The 14,282-nt window shown below is 36.8% G+C and overlaps 1 protein-coding gene across 2 annotated transcripts in view; it reads left to right on the forward strand.

Moving 5' to 3' along the window:
- Window positions 1–9,119: 9,119 nt before the first annotated feature.
- LOC134651920 (regulating synaptic membrane exocytosis protein 1) overlaps window positions 9,120–14,282 on the forward strand; it is a 72,545-nt gene continuing 67,382 nt past the window's right edge. For both annotated transcript variants that reach the window (XM_063507033.1, XM_063507032.1), the window contains exon 1: window positions 9,120–9,273. In XM_063507033.1, the coding sequence (XP_063363103.1) occupies window positions 9,238–9,273 (36 nt within the window). In that variant the 5' untranslated portion in view covers window positions 9,120–9,237. The remainder of the gene's footprint in view (window positions 9,274–14,282) is intronic.

The raw sequence follows: 14,282 nt of genomic DNA on the forward strand, positions 1-14,282 counted from the left end.
TTATTTTATCAGGCCAGGTTACTCATTGAATTACCTCCTTAAGCCATTTTAATAATTTCTGCCTAGAGTTATTTGCCAAGAGGAAATATTTGAAATATCTACTAATATTTTCAATATTTAGTTGCAATGTTATTGTTTAGCAATCATTTGGTATTTATTTTAATTAAGAATGTTTTATTGATAGAATTTTAATTGCTAAAATGCAAATTCCAGAAATTAATAGTTTGAGATTTATAATTCAGGGTATCGGTTGAAGAAGAGTTAATTGAGAATATCTCAACACACAGGATACTTAATTATAATTTGCTTTATTAGCTTCACTAATAAAATACCTATAGCCGGTCAACCAAATCTTGTCAGTAGAAAAAGGCGCGAAATTCAAATTTTCTATGGGGCGATATCCCTTCGCGCCTACATTTTTCAAATTTACCGCCTTTTTCTACTAACAAGATCTGCTTGACCAACTTTAGTAACATTTTGAGACTTGAGCTTTGTTTTCTTATTTGTAATCAGATATCGAGATCACTCTTGTGCCATACCATAACCATAACAAAAGTATTGAAGAGCTGAATTAAAAAAAATATTAATTTTATTTATATAAAGTATAGAAACATATTGTTTTTTTTTTTAACTAGAGAATGAACAATAAAATAACCACTATAATTTAGTGAAGCTAACTGGCATTCAAGAAAAAACAAACTATTTTTATTACAAGCAACACCAACCTATGTGTTATTTCTAAATTGTCAACTGGTACATAACTCCTTATGTTTAATCAAATATTTTTCTAATATAAATGTGACATTAGCAAGAATAGCACAAGAAACAATGTGACACATGTTACTCGGAAAAAAGGCTGTCCTGATTGACCCTGTACCATGTTCACTGCCCCAATCTAAATTGTTGTGGTTTCATAATAAAGGCTGGTCGTGACCCATGTTCGGGGCATGGACAGTCAAATATCAAATATCAATATCAAATATCAACATTTATTCAGCAAATAGGCCACAAGGGCACTTTTACACGTCAATATGGAATTTACATACAGCAAAAAAAAACACGTCAATAATTATAAAATACAACTAAGCCGTAAATATCAAATCAAACTAACATAGAGATGTATCGAAATGATGATTTGGGATGTGTCTCTAAATGTCGAATTACAAAAAACGCAATAACAATAGTATTGAAAAAAAAACATAAAGATACAAAAACTATAATCTAAAATTATTTAGAAATGTGAATGTGTCAATACAGATATGAAGGAAAAGGTAGTTTATTTCATGGGTCATGGTGTTCCTTGTACTATGCGATGCGCAGTACAAGATGTCCACCTACTGATTTTAATATTTGTAGATATCTCATTCCATTGTGTGACCACAATTTTAGTTAAAAAAAGTTAAATTAGTATATTTCATTTGTGAACAGATCCAGATTTCTGTACTTATATAGATCCTTGGCATATGAGTTTACATACAATCCATACAAAGTAGACCCTGAGCCACGATTCTGATGGCCAGTTTTACTAAGTAATGTAAAAATTACTGCATTTCACAAAAATAAATTTGTTTATTTTACTGTAACTAATGTACATTTTTATGATTTCCATTGTTATTAGGTGATATGTTTCTCTAATTACACTTTATCTTCAATTACCTAAGTAAATATAATTAATCTTATGTATTTTAAATTTAATCTCTATTGGGATATTACAGTTTTGGTTATTTTGGTGTAACAAATCTACTAATTTATCAAAAGCATCAGAGTGTTTGCTTAGCATAAACTTTCTATCTATTATGTAATCAAGTAAACATATTGAGTTTTTTTTATCTTTAAAACTGGGTCACACATGAATTCATGATCTGAATGTTTCGAGATTTGTCTGAATTATCTCATGACTTTAAGGTCATGAATTCACGAGTGTGCAAGATCCCCTAATATTTGTGTTATCTACGGAATGGAATGGCCAACCATCTAAGGGGCAGCCCACTCACATTAATTCATGATCGCAACTTATGGTCTGAATTTTTATGAGTTATGAATGAAATCAGATGAATGTCAGATCCATGAATATTTCAGATATAATTTTCTATAACCGAGGAAATCTGTCACTGAATATAGACGGTAATGTATAATATTCATAAATCAATCATAAAGTCATCATCATTAATTAATGTGAGTACAATCCCTTAGAGCGCAGCCACACTGGCGATTTGCGAGCGCGTTGAAAGCGAGGCGAGCGCGAAACGATCTCGCGGTACGCTATCGCTGGCTGCGATATCGTCACATTGGCGATTTGCAAGCGAGTTGAAAACGAGGCGAGCGCGCAACGATCTCGCAAATCGCCAGTGTGGCCACGCAGTTAAATTGGAAATAATCTCCAAAGATGGAAATGATGATGATGATGAGGGTCTACTGCGAAAATCGAAATTTGGTGCATCCCCATATGCAAGAGTGATAGAGAGGCAGGCAACGAAATGTAGATTTTCGCAGTAGGGCCTGAGGGGCGTGTTTAATAAGCTACAAGTTACAATTTTACGGTTGTAAACCGGTGATTGACACGCGCTTGACCCATTGGTGGTTGGTGTTAGGCCAATTGAACAATGTTGCTCGTTCAAACTTATAAAATTGTAAGTTTTAGCTTCATAAAATGGGGTCCAGATTTGATATCTACAAACAAATTATTACATAAAAGAAAAGGAGTGTAAAAGAACCCTTTAGTTTTTTAGTATATATTGTGATATGATCAATAGTATCTAATTGTATTGTTAATTTTGATAGGTGGGTTAAACAATAGGTACCTATTTCGGAAGGTGTTCTCTGTATGTGTTGTTCTGTTCAAATGTTGTAGGTAGAAATTATGCATCAACTTAGTTCTCATATAAGTTTCTTGCGGTTTGTGATTGAAGTTTTGGACGAAATTGTAATTATAGGTAATAAAAAATATGTTACATTACTCCTTTCTTATTTATTTTAAATATTCTCGAACTCAAACCTCCAACACAATTTTAGTAGGTGCCCGAATAGTTTGCTCGTAATCGGACTAGAACTTGGAACCGGTCCTAAACATGAATCTAAACATACAAGTTATAAAAATGTAAGTATATAGTGAAAACTGTGTGTGGCAACAAAATTGTAAACAGAATCACTGTAGGTAGAATATCGTTTTGCTTGCTCGTAATTCAAAATCAGGGTGCTAGCCAAGGTGGCAATCGCCTGCACTACGACAACGAAACGCTTTGTGGCCGTCTAGAGTTAGACCAAGACAACTCCGCAGCGATTTTCATAGCACAGACTGCAAGTGTTAATATTAAACTTCTATGAAATCATGACGTATAAATAACACTTGCACAGTCTGTGCTATAAAAGTCGCCGCAGTTACCTTTGCTCTATCTTAGTGCGACGGTGACAGTTTCATTCGCTATGGAGCGTAAATAAACGATTGGCATGTTGGCTACGCACCCTGCACTCGTATATACAAAAACTAACGTGGCTCTGATGTTGCAGATGACGTAATAAAATAAATAGGTAATTACTAAAGTAGAATCAAAAGTTTCGGACCTTAATTTGAAAGAGAAACTTCAATTTGTTTCATAATCTGCCCGAGGTAGCTGTTTGTAATCGACTTATTACTGCGTGATTTAATATTTCACTATATGCCGGGCAAAATATTTACCCTATTAGCCTCGGGGGGGATTTGGACGCAGATATCCACAAAATGAAGTAGGTAGGTAGCTCTAGCTCGCTGATTGAATTTATCTTATCTACCTACCTACCTAAATATAGGTACGTTATATCTCTTCTAGATGAGTACCTATCACGGTAGATTAGTTTGAACTTAGAGTTTTCTCTCAACTCAAATCGTCTTATTCCATTTAACGTTGAAGATGAATCAAATATTTTTTGCCAAATATATCCTAGGGCACGGGATAGGTACCTACATACCTACCTATTAATTATTTTATAACTATAAACTAGCTTCTGCCCGCGTCATCGTCTGCGTGGAATGATGATGATGATTGATAAAAACTCCTTCCCCGGGCCTCAAACTATCTCCATATCAAATTTCATCTAAATCGGTTACCTAAGCCGAAGCATGAAAAGGTAACAGACAGACAAATACTTCACGATGCAACGTCGTACAGCGCCATGTCGTGACGTGACATAGGGCCCGATTCGGATTTTGAAATAGACATCTGTTAGATATCTTTTAGACATCGCCAAGATACGATAACGATATGTTTAAGACCTAACCTGTCAAATGTGACATTTGCGCGATTCTGGAGATACTCTTGAACGATTTCCACAAGATATGGCTTAGAGATCAAATTCACATCTAACTCTATCTAACGTAAAAGTGACATTGGTTGCTCGAATTGCGCTGCAAAAGAGAACTAGTTGAAATCTAAACTATCATTTAGTCATTGCAATTATGTACAACATTACAACAAGGTACACATATGTGAACATGAACCCGGACAGGGTATAGCAATTAGGCCAATTAGTTTTAATCTTATACTAAAGTCTTATTACAATAAATGCTCGTAGTTTATATAAAAAACATAACAATGTATAGAATTTACATTACATAAAACTCTAACTAACTAACTATAACGTATCTAGAATAGATCTAGTACGTGTCGTCTCTTGTGAATATCTTGAAGTTCGAATACGGCAGATAGTTATTTGTTTTACAAGGGCAAGGGGGCAAAGTTGCCCCTCGTGCTAATATTGATATTTGAGCAAGCGAAAGAAAATTGTGCTCGAAAGCGCACATTGATCAGGGTCACAGAGCGAAAACGTACCGCGTTAATAAGAGAAAACTAGCTGTTCCAGCTTCCTGTGTGTGTAATCTCCTAAACTTTGTAACTAGGTATCTTAAATCTCCTAAGATAAGATAGTTCTTTATTGTATAACCGTGTTACATAACAATGTAGTACATGTGAGTTTCAACGGTAACCCAACTCGGTATACAATGGACACTTAAAACTAAGAAACACATAACCATTAAACTAATAAACACTCTGTAGAGTGTAGAATGTTTACGTGATGTAGGTAGTTAATATAGATACCATATAGGTAGGTACGAAGTTAAATCGAACCTCTCGATATCCGTCGATCGACTCGCCGATATCGCTCAAGCTAACGATGCAATCTCGCTTCTATAGGTACAAGAGCTGACTCAATTCTAATATCAAATCGTTACGTATCTATTAAACAACTGTATTTTACTGTGTTAGTTACAATTGATGTAAAGCAGTGTAATATAATCGCATAATACTTACTTAAGTCCACCTAGGAATTTTATATTATGCTAATGTCTGATACCTCGCTGAAAAGCATACATAAGTATCAAGAAATTCTTTGATACGGGTCGGGGTTCGAAACCGTAACCTTCGGTTTGAAAGTCGCACCGCTACTAACTATATTGCTTGGAAATACACAGACGAATGACAAAAAATGTGCATTGCGTCTCATCACTCTCTCACTAAGCAAAATATGAGACGCGAATATACATTGAACCCTTATACCAAAAAAAGACGTTCGCTTAATGAGCCAAGTAGGATCTGTTGAATGCGTCCCATTCACACTTGTGAAGTGTAGTGCGTGGGTGCTGCGGTGAACACGAGTACCTGCCTAGGTACTTGTAATCCTACCGGTCGCTACGACGGACGGGAATGAAACTAACTGCCGTATTCGAACTTCAAGATATATTATTCACACGAGACGACACGTACTAGATCCATTCTAGATACGTTATAGTTTAGATTTCAACTAGTTCTCTTTTGCAGCGCAATTCGGGCAACCAATGTCACTTTTACGTTAGATAGAGTTAGATATCTATTAGATGTGAATGGGATCTCTAAGTCATATCTTGTGGAAATCGTTCAAGAGTATCTCCAGAATCGCGCAAATATCAAATTTGACAGGTTAGATCTTAAACATAATTATCGTTATCGTATCTTGGTGATGCCTAAAATAAAAGATATCTAATAGATGTCTATTACAAAATCAGAATCGGGCCGTATGTAGTCAGCCCTCGCACAACTTTCCAGACAATTTATCGTGTATAATAAGACTAAGCAATTTGAATCTTGCTAGACCAATATGCGCTGCCGATTACGTATTAAGTATAGCTGAGCGATTATTGTTAAGTAGAGATGCCACGAATATTCGGCAACTATTCGGCCTATTCGGCCACTTTGCCGAATATTCGGTATTCGGCCGAATGTTGCCTACTATTCGGCCGAATACCGAATATCTGTTGCCTCTACTTAAAAAGAAAAATTGCACAATAAAAATAACTAAAAATTATGTAGTACGAAACTAAACGAAAAGGTTCTTGGAAAGTTGTTAAATACGATGACCCTTTTTTTAACATTTGTCGATTAAAAAACATTTTATTTTTATCATGAGTCTGTTTTGTTTGACTCTATTCTAGGGTTGCCATATGTGTGGGGACTCAGACTGGGGCATTTAAAGAAAACCGGCCAAGTGCGAGTCGGACTCGCGTTCTAAGGGTTCCGTACATTACACAATTTTTAACAATGCATATTTTCATGTGAAACGTGAGTGAAATGTCTATAAAAAACCCGTAGGGGTAGCATCAAAAACTAAGTAATTAAGTCCGACTCACGCTTGACTGCACATTTTCCTGTCATCGATAGGTAAAGAACTATTTTGATGTTTTTTTTTTCAAAATTTTAGCACAGTAGTTTCGGAGATAAATTTTCCATGTGTTTAAATGACTATTCATTGACCATCAGTCAAGCTATCATGTAAATTCACAGGGTCAACCAGCAAAAAACGCGAGCTCAGCGAGCGCGAAATTTTTTGTGACAAAATTGTGAAAGCGTGATAAAAAGACCGGGCCGGGCCTAAAAATCCGAAGTTCCCCAGTGAAGCGAGCTTTCATGCGAGGTCGAAGCCGTGCTTCACGATAAGCTCAGCTAGAGCATAGACACCAACCAATGTCCATTGTATTAAAAAGCGAGACCGCGCAGGCCGAGCTTGGCGCAGCGAGGTCAAAGGCTAAGCTGAAGAAGAGGAGATTTGGAAGACAAACCAAAAATTTTGGTAAAAGTGACGCTCAAGGTCGAGCTCAGAAATCTTCACATTACTTAATAAGCCCGAAGCGTACTTATAACCAGCGCTGTGAGCTTTCATGCGAGGCAAATGCCAAGCTTCTGAAAGAAATGTTTATATTTGTTGAAAATTAAGTGACGTCGAAGGTCGAGCTGTAAGAAAGCAGCGCTCTAACACGAACCAATCATCAAATGTTACTCAACAATAATATGTGTCATATGTACAAGAGTTACTCGAAGGGCCGAAGTTCCATTGATGAGGTTTTAGGCCCTCGAGAGCCTGAAATTCGAGCTCTACATTACAGACTTTAAAAGCTATAAAATAACATAATTTACATAATCATCTAATGATTGTGTGTCTGAGAAACTGATATTGGACATTAGGTAAAAGTAGGTACCATAAAACATTTTTTTTTTTAATTTTGGCCATATGAAACGTAGAAATGTAGGTATATTATTTACCAAGTCCAGCCCCCTACTAAATAATTATGATTTTTAAACCGGGACAATTTCCTTATCGGCCGGGACGCCGGGACACCGTGCTTCAAACCGGGACATGTCCCGGCGAACCGGGACGTATGGCAACCCTACTCTATTCACTAATGCTGTTCAACAAAAATATATCTTAGCTAACGTCATCTAACGTTGAGCTTTGTTAGCGATCAGTTTTCATAATAATTGTGACTCAAAATGTTCGTATATCATGACGAATATTCGGTCGCCGAATATTCGGTATTCGGCCGAGAAAGGGGCCGAATATTCGGTATTCGGCCAAAACCACTAATTCGGGGCATCTCTAATTAAAAGCATGTATGTATACGAAACAACAAAAAAAGTAACAGAGAACTCAAATTAGCTAAATATGTAATTTATTGAATTTAGATAAAATATACTTAATAATCTCACAATTAAATAGGTAACTGATTATCTTGTATAAATAAATACCTAGATAATAAAAATACATGGGTAGCGACCATATTAAGGACTAAATTTGAGAAATATGTTTAAATTTTTTCACCTCAGCAGCTCGAACAAAGGTACTTTGCTACTTAAAGACAGTGAGCAAAATCGCATTTTGCTCACTGAGTGAGACAAAATGAGCAAAATGCGATTTTGCTCACTGTTTTTAAGTAGCAAAGTACCTACCCTTGTTCGAGCTGCTGAGGTGAAAACTTAATTGTTGGTATATCTTAAGAAAACATGAGTGAATAGGTAAGTGATGAAGAAGGAATAAATTTTTCGGGTTCTCTAATATGTTCTCACTGCTGAGGTGAAAAGTTTTGTGAACTACACGAGATCAAAGTTATTTACATCTCGTGCGCTTTTGAGTCCCTTAGTACGCTCAAGATTCTAAATTAGATTCACTCGCTACGCTCGTGAATCTAGTATAGAATCTTTCGCTTGCACGGGACTCAAAATAAGCACTCGAAGAAATATCAAACTTTGATCTCTTGTTGTACAAATAACTATTTTTCGATAAAGGGTAAGTTACCTACATTTTGCGCACTCCCGTGAAATAAAGTAAAATGGTTTAATAAATTACGGTTCGCAATCTTCTGACTAAGATAACTGACGGCGCGATTCGGGAAATGATTTAGAGATTCACTAGATATGAAATAGTAAAGATATTATGTGACGTTCCACGGCAAAAGGTACCTTTGCCCCGGCTGAATATTGGAGCGGCGTTAATAATAGCGTAAGCGCCAGCCGCCATAAGGTACCTTTTTTCGTGGAACGTCACATATCTTTACTATTTCATATTTATAGTGAATCTCTAATTCATTCCGAATCGCGCCGTAAGTTGATTTTGTAAGATTTCGTTCCATTTGCCACGCTGTTTTACCGCCTATCTGCCGTGCAGCCAGTGTTTTGGATACTTGACTTGTATGTACCTACATATGTTACACGTACTATAACATGTGTTCTCTTTTGTTTCAGACAAAATATCATCGAGCTCGAGAGTGCCAAACTGTGTGCGTGATATTATTTAACAAAAAGTTCTGTGGTATATTGTTAATAGTTAAAGTTTACCGTTTAAAAGATGTCGTGTTTTGGAGGTAGCGTGCTAATTCCCGACTGAGGGCGGTGCAGTGTAGTTCAGTGTAGTGCAGTGATGTAAGTTTTAAGCGAACAGTGCAGAGAGGAAGCCACCATGCTGCCTACAAATGTTATGTCCTTTATGAAAAAGGTAAGGCATCATTATTCACACCAGTCCAAACGCCATCGTGTCATGCGTCATTCTCACACTTACAAAATAAAAACCGGCCAGGTGCGAGTCGAACTCTCCCACCGAGGGTTCCGTACAAATTCATCTTTTATACGTGTAATCTTGCTCCTGTCGGTCATTTTGTTCAAGAAGTAGCAAGCAAATAAAGGATGTAAAATGTGTAGGTACATAATATGTAGGTAGAATAAACCACATGCTGCTGTAAAAAAGAAGTTAGGAGAATATTCCTATCTTTTTAACAATTAAATAATAAATAGGTACATATAATCTACCTATTTACATTCCCGCATTTTGGAAAATATGTAGAGGTAGGTACACTTAGTGAGAATACATCCGTTTATATTAATCCATTCAAGTTTTATGCAGGATCAAAAGCTTTTTAGCAATTAAAATGAATCTACATTCACGAAAAAAAAACTGGTTCTCTTTTATTATGCCAAACAGACGTCTATTATTGGAGCCTACGCGTATTTTCCGCTTATTAGCTGGTTGATACCCTAATATATACCTAGACTCATTACAAATACAGCTCAGACTTACTATGTATTTCATAATGATTTTCCACATAGCTTTTCAATAACAATTTTCATATTTAGGAGCCCATTATGTATCTTTATGTAAGCGATAACATAACAGTTTGGTCAAACACGATTTAAATTTTTGGCGATTTTTTTAATTACGTATTCTAATTTCCGTGCCCTAATTCCCATAGCAAATTTACCTAAAACAGCTGATTAAGTGGCACGGGAATTAGAAAGTATTACATATATTGTCAACAAATCTTTTATTGGGGGCACTGTAAGTTAATTGGCAATGTTTACGTCATATTATTATTACATATATATGATATATATATTGGCATTGAATATATATTATATGTAATAATAATATGACGTATATCTTTCTATTTTACATTTAAGGAAATCTTTAAGAATGCACAAAAAAACATGAATACTGAATGCTCGAGAACATGGTCCTGTGGCTTGAGTTTATTTCATAATTATATTGTGCTTAGGAACTGCTTATGCGATGCAGAGCTTCGCTATGAAAATGTACACTGGCGCGCGGCTAGATAATTAAAATTGCGGTGTGCTCGGCTACAGAAGTAATTTGGTATTGCTTCCTGCCTCTGCTAGTTATTTTCTAGAGTAGGTCCATAATGCTGACCGTGATACATTATCATTTTAGTTATTAAAATTTACTGGACTGTAAAATAGTAGGTAAAGATCTCGTTTGATTGAATGCCTAGGGAAACTGACTCACTAACTAAAGTACCATTGTTTCTAATTTTCACTGTAGCTGCAGTTACAAAGTACCTGTTTTTAAAATTCCTGCCTACTAAAATACTTACTTACTAGTTTGGCGCGATGACCCAAAATGAGTCTTGGCCTTCAATACAAGATCACGCCATTTTACCCGGTCCTGCGCGGATTCACACCAGTTTTCACTGACCCAAACACTATAATAGTATTAACGTATTTATTTAGCTATTTATCAACAATCTACTGTTAGCCATACTGTTAAAATTTAGCATCTATCACGTATCCGTCGATTTAGTATTTGAAATAAATTTTAAGAAAATCTCGGCGCCTGAAGTGTAGAGAGATCCCTGAGAGGTTTACTCGAGCGAGTGCAGATTCGTAGCAGATTTAAAAGGTTCGTACCCTATATTATGTATTTAGGCATCTTCTCATTACTTGTTTCTTGGATATGAAAGAGTTTGTAAAGGGTTTGCAATTGGATTCCAACCACTGCGAAGTTTTGATCAAATATATAGGTAAGGAACTTACTTAATTGATTAACTGACAAGTAAATTTGTTTAACAAGATATATTATTATTTAGATAGGTACGGTAAATGAGTAGAAGGTATGAGAAATATTAAGGGCAATTAGATGGAAATACAAATACAAATTATCTATTGCAAAAAGTACAGTTTTAACTCTAAATACTAGAGGAGACTTCCTGTACTTCAGGCAGAAAACACAACCAGATAATGTAATGAGATATTAAGGTCAAGCGAGGGCCATGTTTATCACTACTTTACGTCATGCCCCTCAATACCTGAAAAATGTCTAAGATCTATCCCACCATCACCTATTTACAGCAGTACCGGCATTTTGCCACGGCTCCAATAACTGATCCTGATGGTATCCACTCAGAAAATGTATCTCAAAAATTAGCCCAAGCGACTGCCGTCTGACTTTCAAACCCAGGAGGGAAACTAGATCTTATTGGGAATAGTCCGGTTTCCTTATGATGTTTTCCTTCACTAAAGTACTAACCTAAATCTTAAACAACATTCCGTACATGTTTTGAAATAGTGTGGGACCTATCTACAAATGTATATCTGCAAATATATGTATACCTACCATTACAAATAAAAGTATGTTTAAAGTGGGTTATGCTTACCTGGGTACAGTAGGTACCTATATGTTAATATTTGGAATGAATACGAGTAGGTACCTACAAATATTTCGTTTGTGGGTGTTGGATTCCGTTGGTTGGAAGGAAACTGAGATATCTACCGAGTGGAAGTTAATTTATTGCCAAATATAAAACAAAACAGAATATTTTATAAGCGTAAGTTTATTAACCAGGAAACATGTTTACTTTACACAGCAGTATCTAATTGATATATAATTGGAATACGAAACCCTACAAAAGTGGCTAATCGGTCGACTATTAAGTAGTACCTATTATAAAAATTGTAGACTTCCGTCCACCGTATCGTAATAAACAAGTTTAGTTTCAAGCAAACAAAACAAACCAAAGGAAGCTGGGAATTGAATTAGTAGACCGGAACCCGATTGCTGTTGCTGTGGAGAAAATCTTTTTACCCTGAGTGCACTACGATTTGTAGGAATTACCTGCAACATGATTAAAGTCCGTACGTTTTGGACTTGACAGGATAGTTGTTGGTTGAACCAACTTGCTATATAGATTGTACTCCATTTGTTAATTATTCGAATATAATATCTAATTTATGGTGTATTCATTACTCAGAACTTTTTAAATCATTTATTTTCATAAGACACGGTACATAGGTGTTACATTGAAACAGTACTGCCAAACTGCGAAACAGTTTGATGGCAGTTAGTTCCACTCTTGATATACATTTGTGTTAATTATTAAACATTAGATATGAGCGCCGATAGGCATTTAGCCGGCGGCGGCGCGCCGGTCAAAATTGGTCGGCGGCGGCGGCGAATCGGCGGCGTGGCCTTGAAACACCTTCGATTAATGAAAAAAGAATTCAAACTAAAATTTTACCGAAAAAACTTGTTTTTGCTGTAAGAAAGTTATAAAATAAATGCATTTATTATTTTCAAGGATAATTTATTGAATAATGGTACGAAAAAAAATGATATCGTATAAACTGTGGATAAGCGGTATTGCGCGGCATCAGAGGCGGTCTTAATCTTGGCGAGGCTCTGGCCGGAAGATCTTAGCGAGGCCCTTATCTTTTGTGCTAAGTTAAAAATTGCGGATTGACTGTATCAGGGAAACGTCTTGTTGACAGTCCTAAGAAAATCGAGCTCCGTCATTAACCATTATCATAGAAGGTAGCACCCTATAGAACTGGTCTACGCGTGCCTCCGTGAGGGACAAAATATATGCAATGCGCTATGATTGGTCGAATTTATTTGTTATGGTGGGCAACAAATCAATTCGACCAATCATGCATCTAATTTACGGTGGGGAATAAAAAAAAGTGAGACTGTGACAAGGACATATAATAGCGCTTTCGCTGCTACTCCTACTGAAAGATACATAAGACTATCCCGTTCTGTCAGTTATCCCCACCACTCATGCCCAATCCAGTTTAATACTAGATTCATGACCAATATCGATTCAACAAAACCGATTTATGTCAAAAAGTGAGGCCCAACGCCGAGCTCTATGTAACATCGAAGACTTGATTTCGACGCCTCCCAATGCGAGGCCAGAGGATGAGCTGCAGGTAAGCATACAGCTAAGAATCGAACGCCAAGTGTAAGCTTGGCTGACGGCCGAACGCCTGGAGCGCCGATTGCGGCGCGCTTCTGTGCGAGGCCGAGCTTCAAGAGAGCAGAACGAGGACGCAGGCCGATAAAGACAGAAGCCATAGTGTTAAAGATCTGGAGCTTTCCTGCGGGCGTATTCATGCGACGCCAAAACCCGAGTTGCAATGGAGCTAAGATCGGATAAGGACCAATGCTCAACCGTTTTAAAACAGGCCGAAAGTTGAGATCCAAACCTGTTTGGCTGCTGCTGGCTGTTGGGCCCTGGCCCAAAAACTTGCAGGTTCAGATAGCGGCTTAATTCCATGCGAGCGATGCAAGGCCAAAGATTGAGCTGCGAGAGAGCAAAGCTTGAAATTTGAACAGTGGCCAAGTTTACCTAATTGAGACCCGATTCCGACGCCCTTCCGTGCGAAGCCAACGGCCGGACGTGGAAATTAACCCCATTTTATACCTTTTAAAGACGTTTAACCATGCTTGCAATGGTTAAATTCGCGGATGACGGATGGTTAGCTGGCAAAATTAGTTATGCATTGGATCGGTAATCCAAAGATGTGGGTTCGAGTCTCATGTTAGCCAGAGTTGATCACAGTTAATTTTTTCATTGTGATTGACATATGTCTAGTGTATATATATCTATAAATTGTAATGTGGAACGTTCCACAATAAAAATGGAAGGAAATCAGTATACAGGATGGATTTTCTTTTCCAAAATCTGTAAAAGCCAATCTTCATTAATTTGAAATCGAGGGAAGGTCTTCTAAGACCGTTTTCTTGTAGCAGCACGGGATCTGGTAGCTGCCCTCACTGACCCAAAAAGAAAATCCACCCTGTATATATTTATTACAAGCATATTGATGTTAAAATTGATATTAAATAATTTCGTTTCCCCAAGACTAGTAGCGCGGTTACTAGACAGATAAGTTTGCATTTGCCTTCGATATCTTTGAATTATATGGGCCTAAAAT

This window comes from Cydia amplana, chromosome 11, assembly GCF_948474715.1.
Source record: "Cydia amplana chromosome 11, ilCydAmpl1.1, whole genome shotgun sequence".
Taxonomy (NCBI): domain Eukaryota; kingdom Metazoa; phylum Arthropoda; class Insecta; order Lepidoptera; family Tortricidae; genus Cydia; species Cydia amplana.